We start from the raw sequence: 27,329 nt of genomic DNA, 5'->3' as shown, positions 1-27,329 counted from the left end.
TTCCATTTATTATCACATCAAATTGAACGACAGTGCAAACTTTCAATTCTGTGAGGCATTTCTGATGTAGCTCACTAGCTGTCAAAGTCTCTTGATGCCTTTTGTTGTATCCTCTTGAAATGTCAAAGTTTCATAACCTGCAGCTATTCTGTCACTTCATCTGTCTTTGTATATGAAATAATGTAGTAGGCATCAGATCACTGAATTTGGCCTGCTTGAAGGGTGAAAAATTTAAGTCACAGCTCAGAAACCAAGTAATATAATGTGGCAGCCTTTTATTAATAGCATGAAAGCAAGTAGAGCATGGAATAGCTTTCTTATTACACTAATAATGATATATTAAATTACAGTATGCTCATTTTTGTCAGATTATGTAGTCATTGCTTCTAGAAGGACAAAATTAGAACCTTTGTCCAGCTTTTTAAGTGTGACAAATTTTTCGAAGAGTTTGGAAGCTTCTTGGTTTTGTTGTTTTAAGAACTATCACAAGTAGCAAACTACCTCTAATAAATATGCCAGTAAACAGAATTAAATTGCTTAATCTTAATTTTTTGTTCTTTTTCTATTTCACCTTTCTATTGTGACTAGAAGAGATATTTGAGTATCAAAGGTTTTAGAAGCAATCAAATAGAACCCTCAACTTCAAAATTATAAGACCTTCATTGTTCTTGTGACATTGCTCAATCCTGTCTGTTTCTGCTTTCCTCAGAGTACTATCTTTCCTCCCCCTTCCTATGGAAAAAAATACCTTTGCGAGCATAGATGGTGACACACACACCACCTCAGCATGCCCCAACATATAAAATCTGCACCCGAGCCTGTGAAATCGTGAATAGTCACAAGAAAAACAGGTGAAGTCAGAATACCACTACCTAGCAGGCATGTCAAGTCAGAGGTAGCTCTCCAGCCCTGCACAGTGACTGAAGCACAGAGGGAGCAGGGGACTGCTCCCCCAGCCACCACAGCCTCCTCGCTCCTCTGGTGTAGATATTAAAATCAAAATGACAAACCACATGAACCTCAGGTGCTCACCCAGCAGGGAGGTCTCTTCAGGAAAGCCATAAACCCAAAAGACACAACCACTCCCCCAAATAAAAACACAGCAAAAAAAAAAAAAAAAAAAAAAAAAAAAAAAAAAAAAAAAACCAAAGCTGCTTGAAATGGCTTTAATTTATTTATTTAAATCAACTGCTTGATTTTGGAGAAGGGAAAATATAGTTATCTTCTGTATAAGCATTCACTGATTCTGCAGTTTCTTTTTCTGCATAAAACTACAGTTGAGCTGCTTAGACCAAATCCTCAACACTTGTTAAAGTGAAATACTTTACCCTGGGCATTACCACACTGGCAAGCATAATTGGTATCACACTGCAGAGAGCTGAATACAGTTTAAGCAGACAGACAGGGCAATGTTAAAGGTTGTAGGTGTACATCTTGCTATAATAACACATCTTCTCTTCTTGCTCTTTAGTCAACCTTCTTTTGTGTTGTTGTTGTTTTAATAACATTCTAGTCATTGGCATGAACAAAAACAAAGGCAGCAGGGTACAAGGCAAATGTTAAAAGGATGTCTAGGAAAAAAGTGTGCTTAGAGCAATATATTTATTAAGTAGGAGACCAAACCTGAATAACTTCTAAATGAAGTTATTTGAAGTATACAATCTTGAACAGTAACACGGGTTTCAGTCCTTGCCCAGTGTTACTCAGCTACACTTCGAAGGCAGCTTCTTGAAAGGACAGATATGGTTTGTTATCTCTTGCTATACAGATTTTTAAAACAATACCATGGGATTTTTGGCAAAGTCATCATTATAGGCACCTCCCTCTGCAAGAGTGAGATAAAAAAGCCAAGATTGCAACAGACATTTAGAAGGGACTATTCTAAGAGGCTTTTCAGACAAAAGTACCCTCAGAATAAAGGCCAACTTGGCTGATGTTAATTTATCTCCTTAAATAACATCTCACTTAAACTCAGTACATAAGCCAGGAAAAATTAAGTTACTTGCAGCTGATCTGAAATGTCAGCTTCAACACAGGTAAGAATGATTTTTTAACATTAGACAGGTGCATGAGGTTTTTTTAACTTGTCTTCAAGGTACAACTTCTCAGTACTAATGCCCAGCTAATGGTTGAGTGGAAATCAGGTAGGGAGAAAGCGGTAGCAGACAAATAACGCCAGTGCCTTCACTGCCACCATTGCATCACCCACCCTGTCGCACACCGGGGGGCCACTTCTGCCAGTTCTGTCAATGGACAGATCAAGTGCTGTTGCCCAAAGATTAAAACCTCCATTTTAGTAGACCTTTTTTATTAGAAAGCCCAGTCTATTGAGGGCATTCACTAAGCAAATTCTAGTTTTCACTGTTGCATGTAGGTTTGAGGGACCCTGGCTAAGCTGCTTATCCTGTCTAGAACGTGGCTTCTGCATTGCATGTGAAATAAACTTGTCCCGTTCAACCAGAGCTGGAAACAACGACAGCAATTCACAAGCATGTCCTTGTTAATCCCTGCAAGCCCAGTACCAACCTAACTAATCTCCCAAAGCCAAAATTACCAGAATTCTTGAATGTATTAAATGAGTTACATACTGGATAGTTATTTGAGGGTTTTTTCTGTTTCTTTGTTTCTAAAAAGTTTTAACTCTTCTGACAGCAGTTCTATATGAGATGGCTTATCCTCCTAAGAACCAGGTACATGAATAGCTACCTTCTTACAATTCAGTCCACAAAGTGTGACACAAGAGTACTAAACTGAAGAAGCTTAATAATCTTGTTTTATAACAAAACTTCTTACTTCATAATTGCAAACTAGATATCTAACAGTTTGTTCTTTTAGTCATCCTATTCACTAGGTTGTCTTGAGAATGTACGAGTTGCAGTTTATCTTTCGGCTTTAGTATGCTCAGATGACCTGATGTGATAACTCAGTCTTTGCTTTTGCCATTTACGCTTCAGGGCTTAAACCAGGACAAACTTGTTCTGGAGAACTATGAACTGCATGCCAGATGCAACTGAGTGCCCTTCATTCATTTTTGGTGGCTTAGACTTGTCCTGAAAAAAAATCAAGAACAATTCAGATACTAAAGCAAAAATGTCAATGAACATATGAACTTGCCACTGACACTTGTCACACGCAACTTTCTCAGTGACAAGCCTGATGACTGGAGAAATGAGAGCAACACTTTTTCCTGGAAGCAGATTCAGAGGGTGTGTAATACTAATTAGTAAAAAGAATGCTCCACAGACAGTATTACTGCTGGGGAACACAGAAAGGGAAGGCCATAAGACATCAGAAAGCTGTGCTAGTAATGGAGAGAATGAAGTTACTTCTCCACAATGCATAACAGCAGCATACAGGATGCATTACAGCATAAAGGCTTCCAACATGCACATACAAGGAGCAGAGATTATATCAGAGGCACATCCTGAAATACCTCTACAGTAAAAAGGGATTTTTTTCCTTTATTAATACACAGAAGTAGGGTAATGTCTATATGTACCATCACAATACCACGACTTTTTGAAAAGTGTAATACTTAATAAAAGACAGTAACTGCCAAGAAAATTAATGAGGCTTCATTCCAAGTTCAAACAATTTACTTAACCATACTTGAGTGAATTTACCTTTTACTAAATGGCATGGTAGTATGCAATAACACCAGATTCAGAAAATACAAAGAGAAGGAAATTGATTAAATTGATTAAACTGATTTTAGAAAATATTTTCTAATTCTTCGTGGAGGCAACACCTTCTTCCTTTATTTCCACCTCTATTGCAGCAATATCAGACCAATAGTCACATTACTCTAGGTCATCAATGTTACAAATATGGTACTGTAGGAAAGAGCCATTACTATCTAAGCAGTTGCTTCTACTGATTAGGCTTTTATCAATATCTCTGTAGTAGATGAGTCTAATGTTAGCACTGTGGTACACAGTAATACTGCTAATCGAGAGAAAAAAACATAATTTACAGTGTATCCATCGGGGAGGTATATTTCAAACAAGCTGTGCTGCAATAGAAGCCTTCAGGGACTTCTGCAGAAACCACCAGAAAAACAAGATGTCTCTTAATTTCTCACACCTCCTGACTCCTGATACCTTCCAGATTCCTAGATATCAGAAATTGTCTTCATGCAGGGCAGAGCATCTCTCCATAGGTGTCCTAACAACCAACCTGTGGAACTGGGTTCTAAGCATTCTCTTGAGTTTAATTTTTAAGTTTACATTTAAACTGATTAACACTGACAAGTGCTTAATTCTTCAAAGGTTTTAAATAATTGAAGTACGAAATTAAAGCCCCAGTCCACAACATGGTATGCTCCGATAAACAACCGAGTGGCTTATATAATTTCCAAAGTTTCACTTTCTGCCCCCTTCTCCACACCAAATTGCAGCTCTTCACCTGCCTATCACTTTTCCATGAGAATTATTTTTCAGAATTGAAAAAGTGCATGACCCACGGCCACATTAGACCACCGAAAGCATGGAGAGAGTTCAAGGACAACACAGAAGTCTGTATGCACCTGCAACTTATCAATCAAAAATACTCAAGAGTATTAAGACCATCTACAAGAAATGTACTTGCTTAATGGACAACCTGTTTCTGGTGTGTCTGTCTACTAAAAGCATAGTTTGCAACTCATTAACCGTTTTAGAAGAATCTGCATCATCACCCCTTCTCTAGGATGTCTTTTTAATCAGAAAAAAAAATAATTAAAAACAAACAAACATCAAACAAACAAACAAAACCTCCCCCCCCCCCAAAAAAAAAAAAAAGAAAGAAAACCAAATAACAACACATGAACAAGACAAACAGTATTCTGTGAAAATAAACAGTTTCAGAACAAATATGAGGCCTTGGCACTTATTTTTAAAATGTTCTTTAAGCTTCAATGATTGTTTGCTGCTGCCCTTATCTACAGTCATGCTGAATAAAGCTACATCTAAATGGAAAGTTAAATGTATTCACAAGATGTTAATGTAACAGTAATTCTAAGCTAGTAATTTTCCCTTATTTTAGATTTCCCTTCTTATTTTTCTCTCTCCTTATTTCAAGGAGTTAAACACAGCAAAAACAGTATTTTAGTGTTCCTTTCTTACACCAGTCTCCTTACCAAAAAAAAAGAAAAAGGAGCATATTCTGTAGTTACTCTGCATATAAACAGAGTAAAACTGCTGGAATTTATGTTTGGCTCAATCTTAAGAGACAATTTTAACACTCCATTCCCTATAAGCAACCCCATTCTAGCACTTCAAAGGAGCACAGATATACTCAAGGTTAAAACTCAGAACTTTACAAAGAGTACACACCAGTTAAGAGCTGAAGTCAGATCAACCCTGTGGTTAGCTTTGGGAGTGGTAAACAGGCTTTGAAGGCAGCCCTGGACAGGAAGGCTTCTACATAAGATACAGGATTTCCCTCCAACCTGGAGAAAATAATGAGCCTTCCTACAAAAGAGCAAACTAATAGCAGAGCACGCTAAAATAACTTCTAGGAGGAGGTCTCAAAATACAGACAGTAAAGGAAAGCAGAGAAGTGCAAACATCTGCTTCTAAAAGGCTCTTAAGCATGAAACCCAGGAAAGAAACGGGTTTCTCAGAAGCTCAGACACGGGGGCAGGAAAACCCAAGTGTGGATTCAACCAAGCACAAGTCAGAAACTGGCTGTTTGTTTTGTCACAACATTTGCTTTTTCTGCAGTAGACATGTGAGGCAGCATTAAAAAAACAAACAAACAAATAAACACAAAACAAAACACACACACACACACCACTAAACACATTTTGTTGGCAGAAGGACAGATCATTTCAGAAACACAAGAATTGGTGTATTCAAATAAGTGAGATGGGAAGGGCTACTCAAAGAAGGAATATGGAGACTTGCAGTGACACATCTCACTTCATATTTCATCCTCTGAACATCTATATTCTTGGTATCTACAGCACACAGTTTGTTTCCACAAAAATAGTTTTACATGTGTATGTGTGTATACACATACAGAAACACACAGTATACAGTTATTCCCCCCAAAAGAAACAGCTTAAATTGTCAAGTTTATTCCATGGGATGTTTCAGAACACAAAAGTCCTCTAACTTTTTCCATGCCCAGCAATATTAACGTGCACACATCTGCTATCATGTCTTTCACTAAAGATACAGCACGCACAACAGCTGTTGGAAGGTTAACTAGCAGGCTCTATTTCTGTCCCCAGGGGGACATCAGAAACAGTTGGCAGAAAGATTTCATACCACTGGCAAAAGTTGCTTTCATACCTCTTCTGTTGAAATATTATCATCATGAAAAAGGTGAACTCACTTTCATCCTATTTCTTACATCTAATAACATCCACCACTTGAATATACTTCAACACATTTTGAAGCAAACCACAGTAGATATAAGTCAAACCTAATGACCAATTTAAAAAAGAAATAATTAAAACCTTTTTAATGTTGTTGTAACAAAATTCATAGTACTCATGTATTTATTGAGACAAGATTATACTCTGAAATGCACAAAAAAAAACCCCAAAACACAGCCACACTCAGTAGCAATAATTTTATCTTCCTGTCTTACCCAAAATAGAAATACAGCAGGCTCATAAAACAGAGTCACTATCAGCATTTTCAGAGGTGGTATTACTTGAAGAGTAATATAATGTCTGTGCTTTCAACTGCTCAGCTAAATTCTACAGAAGTGGAAAATGGACAGCCAGATATACACACACAGTCTAATGGCTTTACAATAGGTTTCTTGTAAAGGAAAACAGAGGAAGACAGTACTGCAGCCCCACTGAGACACAACATAAAGGAGGAATTACATTTTTATGGAGCTTAACCTTCCATGGGTGTACTTCGGATCTGGCTTTCCCCATTTACAAAAAAGTGAATTTGGATAATTTATGTTAAAAGTTGCTGGACATATTAATGTATTTTTAAAGAGAATAATGTGCTTTCGCTCCAGATACACTCAAACTTATAAATTGCAACTTATTGTTGTTTGGAGTACAATAAGCAAGAAAGAAAACTAATACTAGTAGATAAAAGTGAATCTCAACATCAAAAATAAACTGTAGTGTTGGGGCATGAAAGTAAGTTTGAGTTTTTCATTTAAAAAAATGATTATTCCTCTCAGGCACGATCCTCACCTGTTTGCCAGGCAATCTTGCTCATTCTCTTTTTTAATGCTCTAAAAACTACAGTGGCTTCTCACCAGACCAGGACTGCAGTTAAAAGCCTACAGTGAGCTAGGTAAAGGCCATCACAGTATGTATTTCCCATCACTAGCATAGACTCAGTTTTGAAATAAAGATTTATTATCCCTGAAGACAGCTGTGGTTCTGCGGGGAAAAACAAAAACACGCACAAACCCCACATACTATGAAAATGGTAAGAAGGAAGCACATTCTCAGAAGACAGACAGATACCTCCTCAAATGGCTGGCTCTTGTTGTGAGGAGTAAGTAAGCTTGTAACTTCTTCAGAAGTCTTCACTTTTCTCCTCAGTTTTATCCCTTTTCATTCCAAGCAACAAAAATGGAACAGTAATAGTGAAGAAGGGGAGAGGGGTGAAGTATGTGGTTTCTCAACCAAACATCCAAGGGCTTGCACTTCAAGCTTCATGTCCCAGCATAGAGGAGTACACCAACTTCTTTTTTTCTTCTGTAACAACTTCAGTCTCTTTTACCTTGTATACCTCACTGTTTCTGTTTACTCCTTCCCTACTCTTAACCAGTCTGCATACTTTCCTTTTGCATTCAAACAAAGAGGAAAGAGTATTTTTCACATGTTCAGTTGTTGACTCAAAGCATGAACCACATCTGCTTCACGTTTTCCCCTTCCACTGAAGTTGTAGCTATATCAATAATCACTGTCATCTTCAAATAATAGTAAATTGCAAGTGAAATTCATGTTCCCATGAGAGTTGATAGCCATGTCTACCATCGTAAAAAAAATAAATTTAGAAAGAAGACTTTAAAGCAAACAATTCATGCTTTTCAGAAAAAGGATTACAAAGCAAGCTCTCCTAACATGGAGCAACAAAAGAATTTCCAACATCCAGCTTGCACTGCAGCTACCACCTCGGATGAATGTATATCACCCTCAGCCATAAAAGTGGGATTACTTAGATTTTTATCACGCTTAAAACCCACCTACACCATTTTTATCTTAACTAAACTGAGACCATTGCTCCTGCCATCTATGTATCATAAACCGAAAAAAAACCCACATCATATGCAGCATGTCATAAATAATTTAAAATGGCAATTTCATTTCCTTTAGATCAGGACTTCAGCCTGTTGAGAACAAGAAATCTTTACTACTCTTATTAAATATTTACTATATGGCTGTTCTGGCATCATCACAAGAAACACTGCATACAAATGTTATGCATTAGAAAAATACAAAAGCTACATCTAAAACATTTAAAAGATGCTGGCAAGCAGACAATAGCTGGGAAATGCAAATAGAGCTGACAGCCTAACTTTCACTGCTGATTCTTTCCAGGACAAAAAGCAGTCACACAAGACAACTTAACCCTTTGCTTTAAGGTCAACACGCATCAAGTAAAAACATTTTTAGTGATGCAAAAAGACAATTAACATGTTTCCCCATGCAGCTTTCCATCAGCGTATGTTATAAACTTGGGTCACAAGTGTTTACCAACTTCCAGTATGCAATAGAAGTATATCTATCCCCCTCTGCCAGCAACATTTCTACCTTCAGAAAAGCAAACCTAACAAATCTAACCAGGAGTGTAACATCCACAAGATAACCCATAAGATGACACAGAATGCAGGGGCCTATTATGTTCAGTAGCCCATTCCCTGTCAGCAAAGGAAAGCTTCAACACTACATTAAATATATTGGTTTAGTGTGTTTCACCAAGCTTTTACATAGTTGTCCTGACAGCAGTCATACAACTGTATCTCAAAGCAACAGGCACACAGCACAGCTACAAGACTTAGCAATCGCATTACAACTTTCAGATTTGAAAGCACGGCTGCCAACAGCTTGCACTGCAGCAATAGCCACCACAACTGCTGATTTCTGGCAGGACTCAGCACACACCGTAATGTAATGACTGTTCCAAGTGACTCTCCAGTAAGAGGCCAAAGGAACATGCTTCCCTTAGCCACTGGCTCTCTCTACGAAACTGTTAGAAGACAATATTAAGTATCACAATCTCCTGCAAACCATGTGCCTGTGACAACGAGCTACCAGATTTGAAGCTTTGCTTGAAGTGAAGAGTAGCATCCAGTGGCCTCACAAAAACTTCCCAGCCTGAGCATCAGATAGTTATCTAGATAAACAAAAATCTTCCACAACAGACATGGACAAGACCAAAATAATGCTGGCTGGGAATGTTTTCAGGTGATTCTCCCAGGTACAAAGCTTGCTTTCTAGCTAGCTGGCCAGACCAAAGTTTCAAGGCCTTCAGTCTCAGGACAGCAAGGCACCTATCTCAAAAGATGCCTTGATTTTCTAACCCCTTTCGTAGCAACAAGCAACCAGGCTGCAACATTGACCATTCTGCAATCCATTTCTCTGAGAGCAAAGGGTGAGCACACAGCCATTTCTCCACTGTAAAGACTGAAGTAGCTCTGAACTACTGTAAGCTAATCGCTACTGTGCTCAGCACCAGCTTTCAAGCCTCCTTCACAGCCAGTCTGAATTGCCACTTTCAAATGCAGCAGACAGAGGCCCATCAAATTGGAAACTGCCCTTCCTCCTGGCAGAGCCTGCCAAGAGAGCTGCACTGTTTTCTGTACTAATGACCTGAGAAGGTACTAAAATAATGTTTTGGCACTGACGTCTACCAAGAGAAGGTACTCCCATTGCTACTGGAGATGGCTATCGTGTTTTTCTTTTTAGCATAAGAGAGCCACGCAAAAGTATATTTAGTAACCTAGTATGGCATAATCCTTTCAATCATATGCTTCAGCTCAGTCTGAGAGAGATAACAAAAGCATGTTTTGTTTGCTGTAGTTTTCCAAGCAAAGGCGGTTGGATCTTCAAAGTGAGGGTCAATTTATCCCTCCAGTACACACAGCAACAGCTGATTTGGCTCAGCTGGGGATCAGATGACCCAGATCAGACTGCTGGGAAAGAGGGAGGCAATCTCTCTGGCAGGCTAGGAGAACTCATTTGGAGTTCACTATGCTGTTTCCTAAAACTTCTCAAAAGGGATGCATGAGAAGACAGACAAGAAACAAGAAAAAACCACAAAGAAACCTCACTGGCGTAAGAATAGAGGGTCAAGGAGGATAACTGTGGAACAACACGGGCTGCATACTTTTTGATACAATTTTAGCTAGAGCGCAGGCTCAGAATTCGAGCATTTTCAGAAATGTCTCCAGTGTTTCAAAGGGCCACTGCAAACAGACTGCATATCTATTAACTGTACAAGGTGAGACCAGATGTTTGAATACACTTGTTAATGAAAATAAACATTTTTTAGTAAACAGCAATAGCTCAGTGGTTTTATGTAAATGGATGAAAAGGCTGATCCCAGTAAGGAAGGAGTACCATTAATCCCTCAAAAGTCTTCTTCAACAAGATGAAGAAAGATCTTCCTCCTGGATACTCTGTCAAAGCTTCCAGATCCTCTTCTAGAACCTGCATCTTTTAAGAATGCATTCCACAATTTAAACCACTTAAGCCTATAGATTCACTTTGCCTTTTTAGGAGCAAAGTCCAATACAAGCAGGAAAGCTGGCCTAATTTGCCAATTCAGTGGTCAAGTTCTAAATAAAAGTTTCAGCAAGCTCCAATTGACCACATAAGTGGAGAATGGAGAAATATTTACAGCTTGCTCTCCCTCAGCCACCAGCTCAGAAACCACATAAGGACACATTACAACACAACTGCAAGCACTTGACATCAAGTGCTCAAGCTTCTCTTTCAGCCAAGGACTCCCTCTCTTCTATGGAATACTCCTTCACCTTCCTTCTCTCTTTGCTATTTTAAAACAGAGCTATAAATCCATTACATTGACATGCCCCAAACTATTTTACGAAAACATAAGTCAGGTACACTGAGATGAAGAGGGATTTACTTCCATACTTTCCTTCTAAACAGTCAAATAATCTTCACCACCTTTTACTTTAGGCCCAAGAACCTTTCCGTAACTCGTCAGCTCTTAACCCCGTAAGAAGTCCTTTAAGAACAGCTTACAGCCCATTATTGTGATCCAATATTTTGTTTATGGTAATGGCATTGAAAAAATGTTTATACAGATATCCAGAGTTGATGCTATTTTCTATCTTCTCTCAATCCCACACTCCCCAAACTGAACACACATGTAGTTTCAACACCTAAATGCAGCTACAGAATAACTTCTCAAAGCACATACACCCAGTCAGTGCTCCAGGGTGACACAGCTATCTTCTCATGAAAGCTGAGACAGGCTGTCTTAAGTCTCAAGGGCACAAGCATTTTCACACTTTTTGTTACTAATTATAGACTAGTGGCTTTTCTCTTCCAGTCTCTCAGGTCACAGCAGCTCCCAAATTAAGTTATAGACATGCAGCCTTTTTATGTTCCAGGAGAAGAGTTCCCCACTCATAGCTCCCTACCCATCAAGCTACTCACTACCATCCTCTTTCAAAAAGGTTAGAGCTTCCTCAGATATCATTCATATCTGAGTTAAGGAACATGACTCAGTTAAGCTTAACACACTACTCGGTAGTTTGAGTTGGGGTTGGTTGGTTTGGTTGGTTGGTTTTGGTTTTTGTTGTTGTTTTGGGACTTTGTTCGTTTTTTGGTTTGGTTTTTTTTTTTTTTTTTGGTGGTGGTGGTGGTTGGTTGGTTTTGTTTTGTTTTTGTTTTTAGTTTTTGAGCAATTAAAGCCAGTAGGGAGTGATGACAATAACTGAGTATAGGCTGACTGCAATAACTTCTCTTTAACTAGAACAACAGGAGCCAGGAGAAATAATTTAACCTGGTGAGGTCCACAGATATTATATTAAAGCCTCAGCTCCTCCTACAGTAGACTTTACTGAGCAGATGTACACAGGGAAGTTGCTGTGAACCTCTATTATAGCAATCTTAAAGCATGAATGAACAAAACCATCAAGTAGTATAATTACTGATCAGAATAACAACCTATGGAATCTGTAGTTTATCACTTTAAGATGTTATGCAGCTTTAACCACAGAGCCTCCTTTAAACTAGGATGTCTTATTATTACCATCTGCTCAGAGATTAAAACCAAGATGGCTGCAAAAATGGCAAAGGAGTATTTTCTCCTTTAAATTAACATTAAGCAAAAGTCAACAGTTCTTATTTTAGAATCAGAATAATGCAGGTTAGAAGGGATCTCTCCAGATCATCTGGTCACGTTTTATGGAAAGAGTTAAAAATTAAGCATGAGCATTTTCAGACTAGTCTGACATTAACAAATGTTTTGCTGCCTGTTTCAGAAATACCAAGTTTAAATCATAATTTTCAGAACTAATTAATTCCAAATTTACTTAGTGAAACAGATCACGAACACCTTGTCTTCATGCAGGGAAAACCTTGGTTTTTTTAAGCATGTGACACTGGTCTTCACACTAAACCAAAGAAACCTCCCTTTATAAGTCTCCCAAAGTTGCCTCAGAAAGGGTTAAAGGTGCTATAGGCTTTCACAAGCTTAACAAAGGATTCCTGCTCTTGCTAGCATCCTTACTGCAATAGAACATGTTCTAATATACATATGGGAGGAAATGCTAAGCATAAAATAGCTGTTCCATTTTCCCTCAAGTCATTATGCTTTGATTGCACTTAGAACTTTGGGAAGTTCGAGCCACATGACATGCAAGCGCTCCAAGAGAGTGCACATCACATGGTTAGTCTGGGGAAGAAAGGCTGGAATTATTTCCTGGTTAGTTTGTTTGGTTTTAAGTAACATTCCCTCCAGTATGTAGTTCTCCACATGCTTCTCCTCATTTCATAAACGGCTTCTCAACATTTATATAAAGTGTTAACTTCCACTCCTCTCCCAATTACTCCTTTTCTGATGCCAGATACTACCTACAAAACAAGTCAGTGTTCCATGGCTGTCAGCAACGTGTCACATCAGCCCTGACTCATCAGTCATCGCCCTGGGATGTCACTGCATCCCAGCCAGAACCACCATCTAGAACCACAACACTTGGCTGCACTCTTTCCCTCACAGTGAAAACTTGCTGCTTTTTCACCCATTTCAGCTTCAAACCCAGAGCAACGGTTACCTTTTTAGGAATCTACCCACATATTGCCCAATGGTGTGTCACTCAGAGAATGAAGTAAAACAGATGTCTCCTTCAGTAAGCCAACAGCACATTTGAAACAGAAGGGAAAATAAAGAGCAAACCTGTCTTCAGTGCCAGAGTCCCTTCCGACAGCTCCTGTAAGATTACAAGAGCTACATGCCACTGCATCAGTCTGCTTAACATTTCTGCTTTGGTCCTTCCTACATATTACAAGAAACTGAAAAGAAGTCCAGATTCCAACTTTGATCAGTTTAAGGAAGATGTGATGCAACTGCCTGCGGCCAGCAGCAGTGTCACAAGAACACTTCTCCCCTCCTGGGCTGATCAAACCACTCAGCACCAGGTGGGAAGCTCCCTGTAGAGGGAAAGGACAAGAAGAAAAAGCAATGCTACAGTCTCACTAGTCTGAAAGGTTCCGAAGTATTTGCAATTGTCTCAATGACTCTATTAGAACCATGACTCAACCAAACTTTGTTTGGCTTTTGTAATAATTTTTAACATGCAAAAATGCAAATGCATGCATTAATGCAGTATTATTTTCAGTTTAAAATATGTTATAATTTGTTATATACAGGAAAGTAACAAAATAATACCGATATTTTAATTCTATATGCCTGGCAGAAATCTAGCTTCATTTTTTAATATATTAAAAAAAAGGCCTTATTTTATACATATGTTGACATAAAAGCTCTTTAACAAGTTACAGCAGATATCATTAACAGAGTAAAAATGCTCAAGGTACCCTTTTCACTTCTTAAGAAGAAAGTCAGGGGTATAAGAACCTTCCTTTAAGAAAAAAAAACACAAGCCTTTCAAATTTGAAACCTCCTGGACTGAAAGAGATAGGAGCTGCAAAACCACAATCCACATTACCCTTTACAAACTTGTGTTTATACCTGCCTGTGTTCACTGTGCACTGCTTCACAAAAGCATGTGCTGCTTTCCTATTGCTTTTATGTCATTACAGCCATTAAGTATGGAAGCTTAACCACCTATGTCAGACAAAAAATTACAACATTATGAAGTCAACATACTCATGAATTATGTTAAAGTGATCATGCAGTTCAGGGCTGAGGCCAGAGCTTTTTTTCATTTTCCCTTCATTTCTCCCCTCCCAGTGCCACTAAACAGCCACCTCCAACCAAATTAGGCCATCTGGTCACCTGACAGCTGTAAATAGTAAACAGTCAGTTAATACTGTTTAAGGGATTAACTGTACTCCAGCATTCACAGATGAAGTTATGATAAACCTGTAGGTTAGTTTTGGTTTTGTTTTTAATCTTAGAAACTGAAATAATTTTGTAGTTGTGCTCAATGACTGTTATTAAACAAAATTCTTATCTCAGCTTTGACCCACCTGCCCCCATCCCCACCATCATCATACTAAAGACCAGCCATATATTTAAGTGGCTATATATCTGTTGTAGAGAGGATGACATACATTCCTTCAAAGACCTCAAAGTCAACAAGAAAGAATGAATTTATTTAGAACCCGTAGAACTGCTTTAGTTTAAAGTAGTCAGGAATTGGTTGAAAATCTGGTACAAAACAATAAAAATACTAAACATTAAATTGAGACAGAGTTGTGCTGAATGGAGCTAAATCCAGTTGGTGGCCAGTCATGAGTGGCGTTCCTCAGGGCTCAGTATCGGAGTCAGTTCTATTTAGCATCTTCATCAATGATCTGGATGAGGAGATTGAGTGCACCCTCAGTAAGCTGGCATGTGACACCAAGGTAGGTGGGAGTGTTGATCTACTGGAGGGTAGAAAGGCCATACAGAGGGATCTGGAACACCTAGATCACTGGGCTGAGGCAAATTCTATGAGGTTCAACAAGGCCAAGTGCCAGGTCCTGCACTTGGGTCACAAGAACCCCAGGCAGCACTGCAGGCTTGAGGAAGAGTGGCTGGAAAGCTGCCTGGAGGAAAAGGATCTGGGGGTGTAAGTCAACAGCCAGCTGAACATGAGCCATCAGTGTGCCCAGATGGCCAAAAATGCCAACAGCATTCTGGCTTGTATCAGAAATGGTGTGGCCAGCAAGACTAGAGAAGTGATCGTCCCCCTGTACTTGGTGCTGGTGAGGCCTCACCTCAAATTCTGTGTTCAGTTTTGGACCCCTCACGACAAGAAAGACACTGAGGTGCTGGAGTGAGTTCAGAGAAGGGCAATGAAGCTGGTGAGGGGTCTGGAGCACAAGTCTGATAAGGAACGGCTGAGGGAACTGGGTCTGTTTAGCCTGGAGAAAAGGAGGCTGAGGGGAGACCTTATCGCTCTCTGCAACCACCTGAAAGGAGGCTGTAGCATGGAGGGGGTTGGTCTCTTCTCCCAAGTAAGAAGTGATAGCATGAGAGAAAATGGCCTTGAGTTGCACCAGGGGAGGTTTAAATTGGGTATTAGGAGAAAATTCTTCATGGAAAGGGTTGTCAAGCATTGGAACAGGCTGCCCAGGGAAGTGGTGGAGTCACCATCCCTGGAGGTGTTTAAAAGACATATAGATGAGGTTTTTAGGATCATGGTTTAGTGGTGGACTTGACAGTGTCAGATTAACAGTTAGACTCGATCTTAAAAGATCTTTTCCAAGCAAAATTATTCTATGATTCTGCTCAATGATTCTATACATGTTGCAATAACAGTAGTGTTTTCATGTTTTTATCTTGTAATGGCCTCCTGAGAAGTACAGCAGTTTAATGTCAGCTATCAAATGCCACTGCTGATTAAGATCCACCTCAAATCCACTGCTTGAGCAATCTGATAGTCTTCTATGATTGCATGACTTCCTCAGTAGATGAGGAGAGAGCAGTGGATGTTGTCTACCTTGACTTCAGCACAGTTTTTGACAACATCTCTCACAACTTCATCATATCTAACCTGTACTTCTTGAGCTTACATAAGTAGACAGTAAGATGAATGGAGAACTGGCTGGATGGCAGAGCTCGGAGGGTTGCGATCAGTAGCACAGAGTCTAGTTGGAGTCCTGTAGTTAGCAGTGTTTCCCAGGGGTCAGTACTGGGTCCAGTCTTGTTCAATCTGTCCATCAGTGACCTGGATGAAGTGACAGAGTGTACCCTCAGCAAGCTTGCTGATGATACAAAATTGGTGGCTGTGCTGCCACTCGGTGAGACCTGGACAGGCTGGAGAGTTGAGTGGAGAGGAACCTAATGAAGTTCAACAAAAGCAAGTGCAGGGTCCTCCACCTAAGGAGGAATTAACCCCATGTACCAGTACAGGTTGGGGATTGATCTGCTCGAAAGCAGCCCTGCAGAGAAGGACCTGGGAGTCCTGGTGGACAACAAGTTTATCATGAACCAGCAATGTGTCCTTGCAGCCAAGGCCAGTGGTATCCTGGGGTGCATTAGGAAGAATGTGACCAGCAGGTCAAGGGAGGTTATCATCTCCTCCTTATCTGCCCTGGTGAGGCCACATCTGGAGTACTGCATCCAGTTCTGGACTCCCCAGTTCAAGAAAGACAAGGAACTACTGGAAAGAGTCTAGCAGAAGACTTTCTTACAAGGAAAAGCTGAGAGAACTGTACCTGTTCAGCCTGGAGAAGGCTGAGAGGGGATCTTAATGTTTATAAACATTTTAAGGGTGGGTGTCAAGAGGACACAAGAGTCTTTTCAGTGGTGTCCAACATAGGATGAGGGGCAGTAGGCACAGACTGAAGCACAGGAGGGTCTATCTGAATATGAGGAGAAACTTCTTTACTCTGAGGGTGAAAGAGCACTGGAACAGGCTGCCCAGAGAGGCTGTGGAATCTCCTCTGGAGACACTCAAAACCTGCCTGGACACATTCCTGTGTGATCTGCTCCAGGTGAACCTGCTTTAGCAGTTGGGTTGGAGTAGATTATCTCCAGAGGTCTCTTCCAACCCCAAACATTCTGTGATTCAAAAGAGACCACTTATATTCATTATGAGTGGCATAAAATAGTCATATAAGCACAGATAATGGATACTAATGTTTGCACTTCAGTATGATCATTTGTGCAAACAACTCATTAATAGTACTTTGAAAAGAGGTGAAGAGCCACGTAAAATGCTAAGCATGAACTGCAAGTTGCTAATGCAGTTCAGGTAACAGGAAATCCATTTCAGTTCACCTACATGTCTTCTTCACAATGTAAATTAGAAGCATCAAAAAAAAAAAAAAAAAAAAAAAACAAAACAACAAACCCGGGTTATTAACATGAATTTTGCAAAACTTTGCTGCACATCAGCAGATGTGCATTTCAGAGGATTTCACAACATCCTATCTTAGTGTCAAAGTAAAGGAAGAGCCTAATTGTCCTTAATCCTCTATTTAAAATAGGTTAGATGAAATCCTCTTTTGACTGAAGCAAAGAGATTACTCAGTGTCACCAGGAAAAAGAAAAATTATTCCCCCCTCACCCTGCCCCATATCTAGATGACTTTAATGAAAGAAACAAATTAACCAATCTCCTATTTCAAAAAGGGAAATCAGTCTACAGGGAAAAGCAGAATAAATGGAAAAGTGTCCCTACGAAATCTCCAAGTTCTTAAGTGTTCATGGTTGTAGTAACTACCACGACAACATATGTAAGAACAAGGATCCCGGAACACAGTTTCACAGTATACATTAGAAACCAGACAAAAGAGCTAGTATGCGGCCCTTTATTTTAAATACCAATACACATCTGGATCCCTGCTAAATCTTGGCATAATTCTTGGCATTGCAAAATGATGTGCATACAATTTCAGTAAGTACATGTGCACACTTCCACATGTGAATGCATGTGCATGTATGCAGATGGAAGAACAAAGGGGGAAATTGCAGGTAGAAGGAGAAGCCATGTAGAACGTTGTTAACTAACAGGAAAAAACAAACACTAAAACACAGTCATTATAGGCTTATGTCCACATCCAGTTTTCTTCCTGTGAAACAGTAATTTTCTTATCTGAAAGCATTAAACTACCCTTACAACTTCTCTCTATGGAAGATCAGGGTAGTACTCTCATCCTCGTCCTAAGGATAGATGAATGCACAAATAAATTAACATCCAGGTTTGCAAAGATATTTAGGTGCCTTTTCAGCCTGTGGTCTTCTGTGATCTTCCAAATAAACTCTCCAGGCTCATCCCATCAGTCTCCTAGAATAATCCACGCTGGCCTGCAATTTTCTTCCTCGAAAGAGCACAGTTTTAATGTAGTCTCACAAACATTCAACATTTACAAAATTCACATCAAAGTTAAATGGAAAAAACAAAACAAAACAAAACAAAACACTTTTCATGACTAAGAGTGTTTGTGCCACAAGCTTCTCAGAATCATTACTGAGAGGGGAGAAAAAAAAAAACCACAACAACTGGTTGTTATGATATAGAAAAAGAACCCTTGGTTTGTCTTGTCTACCTGCAGCTGTTGCCATGACAATTATAGCAGAGACAGTAATAGCATTCCAGTGTCATTCTGCCTCGTAGCTCAAGATGAACTTCAACGGATATGTCCCTTAACAATTATACACATAGAAATACTACATTATCCTGCGTGTAAAGGTAAACCAGTAGAATAAGCAGCATTATTTTGGAAAAAAATATAATCTGACTAAAAGATTTACATGAGGAGAGGCAGGCTATTTTGCTCAAAAAAAAAAAAAAACAACCCAGTTAAGTTGAATCCAGTTGCATAACAGGTGCTAAAACATCTGCTCAGTCTTTTCTGTGGCACAATTTTCTCTTGGTTTCCTCCTCCTGCCACAGCTGCATATGACATGGAGGAGATAGCTCACTGTCAATCAGGTTGCAGCTCCTCAAAAACCACAACTGTTTTCTAGTCACATTTAAATCTAGTTAGATTAAACAAGTTTATTATGCCCATCTCAACGGCACAAACAGTAGCCAGCTATGGTATTTGTGGAATGTCTTTCTTGTCAGGTCAGTTACTGTTTTTTTAAGATTTTCAGGTTTAAAAAGCAGACTTATTAGAAAACTCCATTCCACCCTGACACTTTTCTTGTTTCAGTTACTGCTGTATGACAGGAACAAGAAATTAATGAGAAACGGTGAACGGAACTTTAAAGCTATATGTGTGGCACATTGCACCTTGCCCTCCTTCCTTCCCAAAAATGATTTTGAAAAGGCTTCCTGCTTTCAGTATTGATACTCTGTGGTGCTTTAGCAAGTGCATAAAAGCAGAACTGTATTTTAAATTAAAAAAAAAAAAAATCAAGAACATGCTATCAAAAGACAAAAGCAACATGCAGTTCTCATCTCAGAAAAGAGAAGTATTTCTGATGCTAAAAATGGCAAGGTTAAGAGTTCTTGATCTATTTTAAGTCACTGAAATACTTCTACAATTTAGATGCTCCAAAAGCAATGGTTTCCACTATCAGAGAGCATCTGATGAGTGCAGATGAGCAGTATTTTGTAGCCAATAGCAACCAGCTTGTAATATGTACTCTGGCTTCCCGTAAGTGAACTGTTTTACATACACAATGTCCTATTTTCATTTGTTTATTCTCAAAAGAAAAGGAAATCTTGTTTTGCTTGTGTAAATCAGCTAATTGATGGGCAAGAGGGAGAGGAAAAACAAAGCCCATGCAATTCTCCATGTTGATTGCCCCTCAGCAATAAATAATTGATGGGGGACAGGAGAGCGTCTGGGTTTTTTTCTGAGCCTCAGATGATACTGAAACATCTTAAGAGTACATTACAAAACCAGAACGAATACAAGAGTCACTACTAGTACGCAAGAGCCATTTACATTTGCAGAAGTGCCAAATCCTGTCAGCCACACTCAATGTTCAGAATTAACTTCTGAGGCAAGTAAAGCTTCCAAACTTTGTCTCTTTAAACGACAGGCTGAAAAGTTCGCAGGTAGCACACCATTCAGACTCTTCCACCCTTCCCCCTCCCTTCGCCCCCAAAAAAAAGCAACGGTGCTTGGGGAAATGGGAATTCATAAGAGATCCATGCTGTTAGACGCGCTCTGTCACACCTTCCACACCAGAAAGAACTGGTACCCACAGCGAAGCAGATATGCAAGACGGGAAACATCTCAGGTTTCAAGGAAACATTGTTACCTCTTGTGAAAGTCAGTGTGTCACAAAAATGTATTACATACCAGGGATAAACACAAACACTTCAGAAATGCAAGTTAGCAGTTGCTGACCTGTGAGAACAGGCATAGCTCCTATTGAGAACAACTTTTTGTACAATAAGGATAGTTTGCAAAGAGTCAGTACATAAACACATTTACACAACACTTAGAACAGCTTAAGATTTTGTCAAGTTATATCCCTGGAATTTAAAAACAAAACAACAACAACAAACTCACCACAAACACAAACACCACCACCATATGAACAACCACACAAACCACAAACCTTTTGATTTACTGTGACAGCTAGGAATAAAACAGTATTTATATTAACAGGCACCCTGACTATGAAACATCTAGATCAGTAGTTTCATACCAGCCTGCAAGGGTGCAGAGAAAGCTAAGGGACTACAAGCAAAAGCAAGAACTAGAATGCAAGAGTACCCTCATATGTATGAACTGAACTTAGATTAAAAACAGTAGGTCATCTGAAACGCTTGATAAGTGGATTGTCCTTTCAGACACAAGTAACTCCAGAGCACAGAGACTTAAAATTTCTCCAGCTTTCAAGTCAAAGTAGTTATCAACCTTTCCTTTATCAAAGCTAGATAAATGGGAAAAAAAAAAAAGCTCAATATTAATTTATTTCTACTAAGACTACATATACAAGTAAAATACTTAGGAAATCTAATTAGAAAACAGTTTAAGAACTATTACTGCAGACAGAAACAACAGAATTGTCTGAACCTGTGACCACAGGCTGCCATGAAATTTAGTAGAGAACTCGCTGAAATCCCCTAACTAACTTTCTGGTTAGGCTAGTCAATCACCTCCTCAAACTATGACTGAAGTTGCCCACTTCTATAAAAGTGAAAAATAAAGCATCCATCTGTAAACTCACTTATTCCAACCTCCCAAAAAAAGATTTTCCAGAAATATCTGCAGAATGGGTAGGCCAGAAGCTTCCCAAAGGCCAGAGCTGTAATAAATCACTGTTCCTTCTGAAAGCAACCCTTATCTCCTGCTATACACATTCGGAGATATCTACACAGGCAACAAATACTTAACATCCAGCTTTGTAATCCTGAAGTAATAGGAGAACATGAAAGACGAGAAGCAATAAAATGGCAGGATCTCTAAATATACTACATAATACAAGCAAAACTGTCCAGTAATTCAGACCTCTGACACAGTAATATTTATTATGCTATCCAAAGCCGTCAACCTGGGCAGAAGCATTTACTGATGAGAGCCAGCTGTCTTACAAATACAGAACAGACTGTCACCATAGGCTGAAAGATGTTTAGCAACCATTTAGTGTCCAAACAAACATACGCTAAAGAGTGACATTTTTCCAGATTGCCCAGATATATTCAAATCCACAATATTCAGGAATATCCAAATCCACATTCAGCCATGAACAGCCATCATCAATACACAAAAGACACATGTATATGTTTTATTAAAGAAATGTTCATTTTATGAAAGGTAAGACATCATCAAGATTTGCTTTAAGATTATTAGCCATCTCCTGACTGTACAGAGGAAGAACTACAGAAGTCCTGAGATCAGCAAGAAATGTTGCCAGAGAAAACTAATACAACTGCAGTTACATGGGCAAAAGACATCACTTAATGATATCCACACAGTGCCACAAATAATCTAACTATAAAACAGAAGCTAATCTTGTATGGACACAGTTCTAATTATCATTGTATGTTTGGTTTTGCTCTACATAGTGTACTGCTTAATATTAAGATACCTCTCATTACTGAGCACATGGCAGGCCCTGCGTGACACAGGACAGTACACACTCACTCCATATTCTCAGGCTGCAAGGCTGCCCTCCCCAGGGTAGCACACATCCTCTGGGGAACACACAAACAATTCAAAGAGGAGACAGAGGAGCATGTTGTCTGATGCAAAAGCAACATCCAGAAAAACAGGTTACATTTTAATAGTATATGCGACATACAGTATACCCCTTGAAGGCAATTTTCATACTACACCCACATAGCCATTATTTCCATTATTTGGGAGACCAAATTAAACAATACAGTTGGCAAAATTTATCTGTCTTATTGTAGAAGGCTAATTCAGATCTCTGGTTCCACATAGTGGAAAAGCTGTATGTAAAAGATGCTTCTATTTCATTACTTAAAGATGCCTCTACTATAGCTCAGAGTTTGAAGCAGTAAAATAGACAGAATAATATTAGACACAATTAAGAAAAGTTGCATTACTATATTTTGGCTTGAAGGATCAGGAAGCATTTAGAAAACTACCCTGAACTTCATGTCAGCTGCACTGCAGTGAAACGAACACCTTTTGTGTATAACAGGAAGTTACTCTTCACCAGTGGTCCTATGAATGGTGCATGGCTGCCCTAATGGTAAGGGGAATTAAGAGCTGAAGTGAAAGCAAACAAAAAAATCTGCAGGATGGATATAAAGAGGCAGAACAACAGAACGTCAATTTCAAAATTTAGTAAGAAAAAGACATCACTGCCTCTGTCCTTCTAAGACACTATACCATTTCTTGGAGAAGAGATATGAACGACGGTATGACTAGCACACCAAACATGTATCTTATTAAGCCCACATCACCGAACTATTCCGATGCGTAGAAGATATAAAGATGACACTCAATACAGGTAAAACAGCAGAGAAGTATTTGAAAATGCCAACCAGGAAACTGACTTCAACTTAAATTGACAGCCCCCAGTCATCGTTAAGCTTCCATAGGGCCTTGAAGATATACGCTGCTTTGCATTGCTCCAGGACAGTGACTGCAACAACAGTAATGGAAAGAGGAATGGGGGTGACCTTGACAGTCAGGACAAGAACCCTGGTATTTAACTTATGCCTTTATGTCCTACAACATACAGTAGAGGGAAAGAAATGATGCAGAACTCTTTGAAACCATCCTGTTAGAAGTCTCCATTAGTAATAATACAGAGCACAGTGACTGTTATCCCAAAAATCACACTGTACCACTGGTAAGAGCTCCCAGCTACCTCAACGACACCTCCAGCCTGCCTCAGCCGGCGTTCTCGGGATAATCCAGAGACCAGCCTGCTCCAGGAAGGACCAGCTGCTGAACAAATCCAGGACACAACTTGGAGAACAAGAATTCATCATCTGGGACCTCAATCATTGAATAGCTTCTGTATAGACTTTAACTAATCCCAAACTTGTACTTACTTTGCTACAAGCACATGATGTACCTATGTTCTCTGACTCTCCTGCAGAAGTGTCAGTGCCTTGTCTCCCTTATTAAAAAGCAGCTTGGAAAGATAAAAGCGCATCTACACTTGAGAGGCATAGCTAGTGTGTAAAGAGCTTGAGTGAAAAACTACAGAGCGATACTGCTGACATGCGCATCTGGTACTCATGTACAGCAGTCCGTTTCAGGCACAGCATTCACACTACTAATTTTCATTTTCACTGCTGTAGCTGTACACAAACAGTTGATCCATGGAGATATATAAAAAAATTATAAAAAGAAAAAACACAACACGCACAGGCATTAATTAGCTTGCCAGATCATAATGGCCTTACTGAAATGACAGACACAAATTTACAGTAGCTTTTTTCAAAATTATATTTCCTTGTAAGAAAGGAGTAAAAATTAAGACACTGAAGGAATGCAAAAGAACAAGAAGCAACAAGTGAAAATATACAAGGCAGCCTGGAACAGCTAGCCAATTACCTAGACATAATCTATTGGCATACATACAATAAAGAAAGTAGCGTGATCTAGGAAATAGGAACACTTCCTCACATGGGATATAATAATATTTCATTTAGCTTCTACACTGCTGAATTACTCTCATCAGCAGTGGAGGAGTGTGACGACAACTTAAAAGCTCAAGTGCCTTATTTTCAACATACTGTCTTCTCATGTAAATCTTCATCTTTTACAATAACTACCATAGTTACTCTCAAGCCTATTTCTTTCATATTTGATGCTTAAGCCTACTTTGAAATAGAGGCTAGCAACAGTCTTGCACCAAAGAGATTTAGAGACCACAGTATGCTCTGTGCACAACAAGTGTGTGCTATTTGTACAGGCTCCAGATGTGAGCACACAAACAAGATTTTTAACAGAATCTGACAGTCAGATCAGCACTGACAGATCACTACACCCAAACTGATCCTGCCTGCTTCCAAACAGAGCTCAGTACTGTTCACCTGAGATTTGCGTGTCCACAGAGACTACGGCTTCTCTTGTACCTTATTATATTTTGAGTATTCTCCTCCTTTCCTCAGGGCCACTTTCTAAGGAACCATATACACATAGCTGCCTCCAGGACTCACCTCTCCATTCTCTCCTCATGCCACATAATACCCTATTGTAAACAGACAAAAAAAAAAAAATCCAGAGTCGTTTTACACTTCTGCTATTTTTCTTAATTAATACTTAAAGAAATACATCAGCCTATATTATGTGGCAATAGCTCTTGACATGCACCAAACACAGGTTATTTATTTACATTTGCTTGGTCAGAACATGAAAGTTTCCTCACTTACAGTTCTTTCTGCATGGAAAGAAAAGCTATATGTATTCAAAAATCTGAATTATTACTTCCCATCTTTTTTAAAATTTCTTCTACACCCAAAAAGAGAAATCTGCAGTTTCCTGGTATTAGTGGTCCCCAAACCCTGTATTGTATAACCCCATACTTACTGGGACCACTACACCGATTTACTAAAATCATTATCCTAAACATTTGTTAAGAGTTCAATGAAACCAGTTTTGCACTCACAGATGCACCTCAACCTACACTTGGAACTACCCTAATGCACTACTGATTCACTCTTTCAGACGGTGTGGGTGGGGGGAAAACATGCTGACCAACAAGCAAGATCAACTCCCCTTCCCCAAAGTGCACCAAGTTCAGTGCATTCAAATCTTACCACGTATATCTACAAGAACTTGGCACTATTCCGACCATTCGTCGGTGTACTCAACCTGGACAATTCCACAAACCGCAACTTAACTGAAACAATATAAAAACAAGAAAAGAAAAACAAACCAATCACGACCTAGATGTTGTACCTGCCCTGGTAACTACGTATCTCAGCACACTGTAAATTACAGTGCTCTGAACTTAGGTCAGCCCGTGCAGGTTTAGCGACCGACGGACACTCAGACGGGGAGAGGGCTGCAGGGAACCCAGTAACAACCGCTCCATCTTGCCTTTACAGAGAAAACCACGCACGGCGGTCCCCATGGCTCCCCTGGCCGCGGAGCCAGTCATGGGACCGCCGAACTCCTGACCGAACGCTCCCTGCAAGCCCGGAGCTCAGCGCGGTGCAGCTCTCCCGCAGAGACTCGCCCGGCTCCCCGCTGCTTGCAGCCCCGCTGCCTCCCTTGCTGGTGCAGGGCAGAGGGGACTCTCCCACTCCTCGGGTGTATGAGTTGCCCTTTGAGGGGAAACCGCGGCGGCGGCTCTGGGGCTGGCGGGGACGCACCGGGACGAGCCCAGCGGGCGGTACTCACGTATCGGCTCACGAGGGTCCGGAGGAGGCTGCAATCCATGGCGGGCGGGCGGCCGCCGTTGCCCGGGCACTCAGGACCGCGCCGCCGGGTGCTCGCCGATGCCGCTGCGCTCCCTGGCTCGCCTCACTCCCCACATGCAGGGAGCCGCGCTCGCCCCGCCAAACCGCTGATTGCCCCGGTCGGGCTCTCGCCGGCGTCCCCCCGGCTATGCCATGTGCTCGCCGCCGCCGCCACCGCTGCTGCAGCGCGGCGCCCCGCTGCCCCTCATGCTCCCCGGTGTCGTCGCCGCCGCCGTCACAACACTTTCCCGGAGAGGAATACCAGCGCCAAGCGCTGCCGATCGGCCGCCTCCCGCGCCGCGCGGGCCGCCCAGGGCTTTATCCGGCGGGAGGGATGAAGGGAGGGGGCCACCCCCGGGGCCACCCCCGCCCAGTACCGGCCCGGCCCCTGCCCGGCTCGCGCCGCTCCCGCTTTGATCTCGTCGGGCGGACCCGGCACCGCACGTCACGCGGGGCGGGAGCGCGGGCATGCGCGCGACACCGCCCCCCTTCCCCTCCCCCACCAGACACACACGCGTCGTACGCGGTTGCGGGAGCGGTTTGTTTTGGTGCCCACTGCTGCGAACGGCTCCCCGGCTGGGGGTCTGCCGCGCCGGTGGCTGCCCTGGGGGTGAGCGCGGTGGGGGCACAAACCCTGTCGAGAGGAGAAAAGGCCTTTAGAAAACTTCCTTTCTCCTCCCCCACGCATCCTGCCCGCGGTGCGCTCCCCCTCGGCCCCGCTCCTCCCCGCTCCCCCTTGGGACGCGCGGTGGGAGAAGCGGTGCGGGCGCCCCACGCGAAGGGAAAGGTAAAGGGGAAGGTGAGGAGGCGGGGAGCGGCCGCCGCGCCCTTCCGGGGAGCTCCGGGGCGCCCTGGGCCGGAGGTGTTGGCGGCCCGTCGGCGCCGAGTCCGCCGGCGGCCCCGGGCACAGCCGGGCGGCAGGTCCCTCCCGTGTGTGCCCCGAGTGAGGGCACGTTCCCTTTCCCGCCGGGTTTCGCCGCCCCGCGTACGATGCGCCTCTTGTTAGACGGCAAATACATTAAAAAAGCTGTTAACCGATAACACACGGCAGGTCGAAATTGTATTAAAGACAAAACCTCCTTCGCTTGTTCATTTACGTGCTGTCGTCTGAGGAGGGGCGGTGTTGAAGGTACACTGGGGCGCTGAGGGCGCAGCGTTGTGTCTAGATGCGGAACAGGTAGCGCCTTCACCGGCTTGTAAAGCTCAGCAGAAGCAAATCTATTTTCAGTGACTGAGGCCCAAATGTTGCAGCCCTAATAAACCTGCGAACAGCAGGAGTGACTTGTCGTAGCTGAACGGATAAGCAGAAGTCAGCGAAAATGTGCCTATCTTCCATTTTTTTAAAAGATACCTGAAATAACACCTGTAAAGGCCTTTGTTTTCCTCAAATGTTGTATTTTCTTGTTGTTCACACAAAAGAACTCATTAAACTTTGCAAGAATCTTGTACATGGTCTCAGATAATGTCTATATTCCT

At 41.1% G+C, this 27,329-nt stretch overlaps 1 protein-coding gene across 6 annotated transcripts in view; it reads right to left on the bottom strand.

The window, feature by feature from the left end:
• Positions 1 to 26,285, bottom strand: part of ATP11A (ATPase phospholipid transporting 11A) — a 131,027-nt gene extending 104,742 nt beyond the window's left edge. For 5 of the 6 annotated variants that reach the window (XM_071807548.1, XM_065829629.2, XM_065829630.2 and 2 more), the window contains exon 1: positions 25,795 to 26,284. In XM_071807548.1, coding sequence (XP_071663649.1) covers positions 25,795 to 25,833 — 39 coding nt within the window. In that variant the 5' untranslated portion in view covers positions 25,834 to 26,284. Of the gene's footprint in view, positions 1 to 25,794 lie in introns of all 6 variants that reach the window. The other variant, XM_071807556.1, reaches the window with a different exon arrangement.
• Between the last annotated feature and the right edge of the window lie 1,044 nt (positions 26,286 to 27,329).

The sequence above is a fragment of the Patagioenas fasciata genome, chromosome 1, assembly GCF_037038585.1.
Source record: "Patagioenas fasciata isolate bPatFas1 chromosome 1, bPatFas1.hap1, whole genome shotgun sequence".
Classification (NCBI taxonomy): Eukaryota; Metazoa; Chordata; class Aves; order Columbiformes; family Columbidae; genus Patagioenas; species Patagioenas fasciata.
The sequence above is the reverse complement of the archived record's forward strand: the minus strand, read 5'-3'. Positions and strand labels throughout refer to the sequence as shown.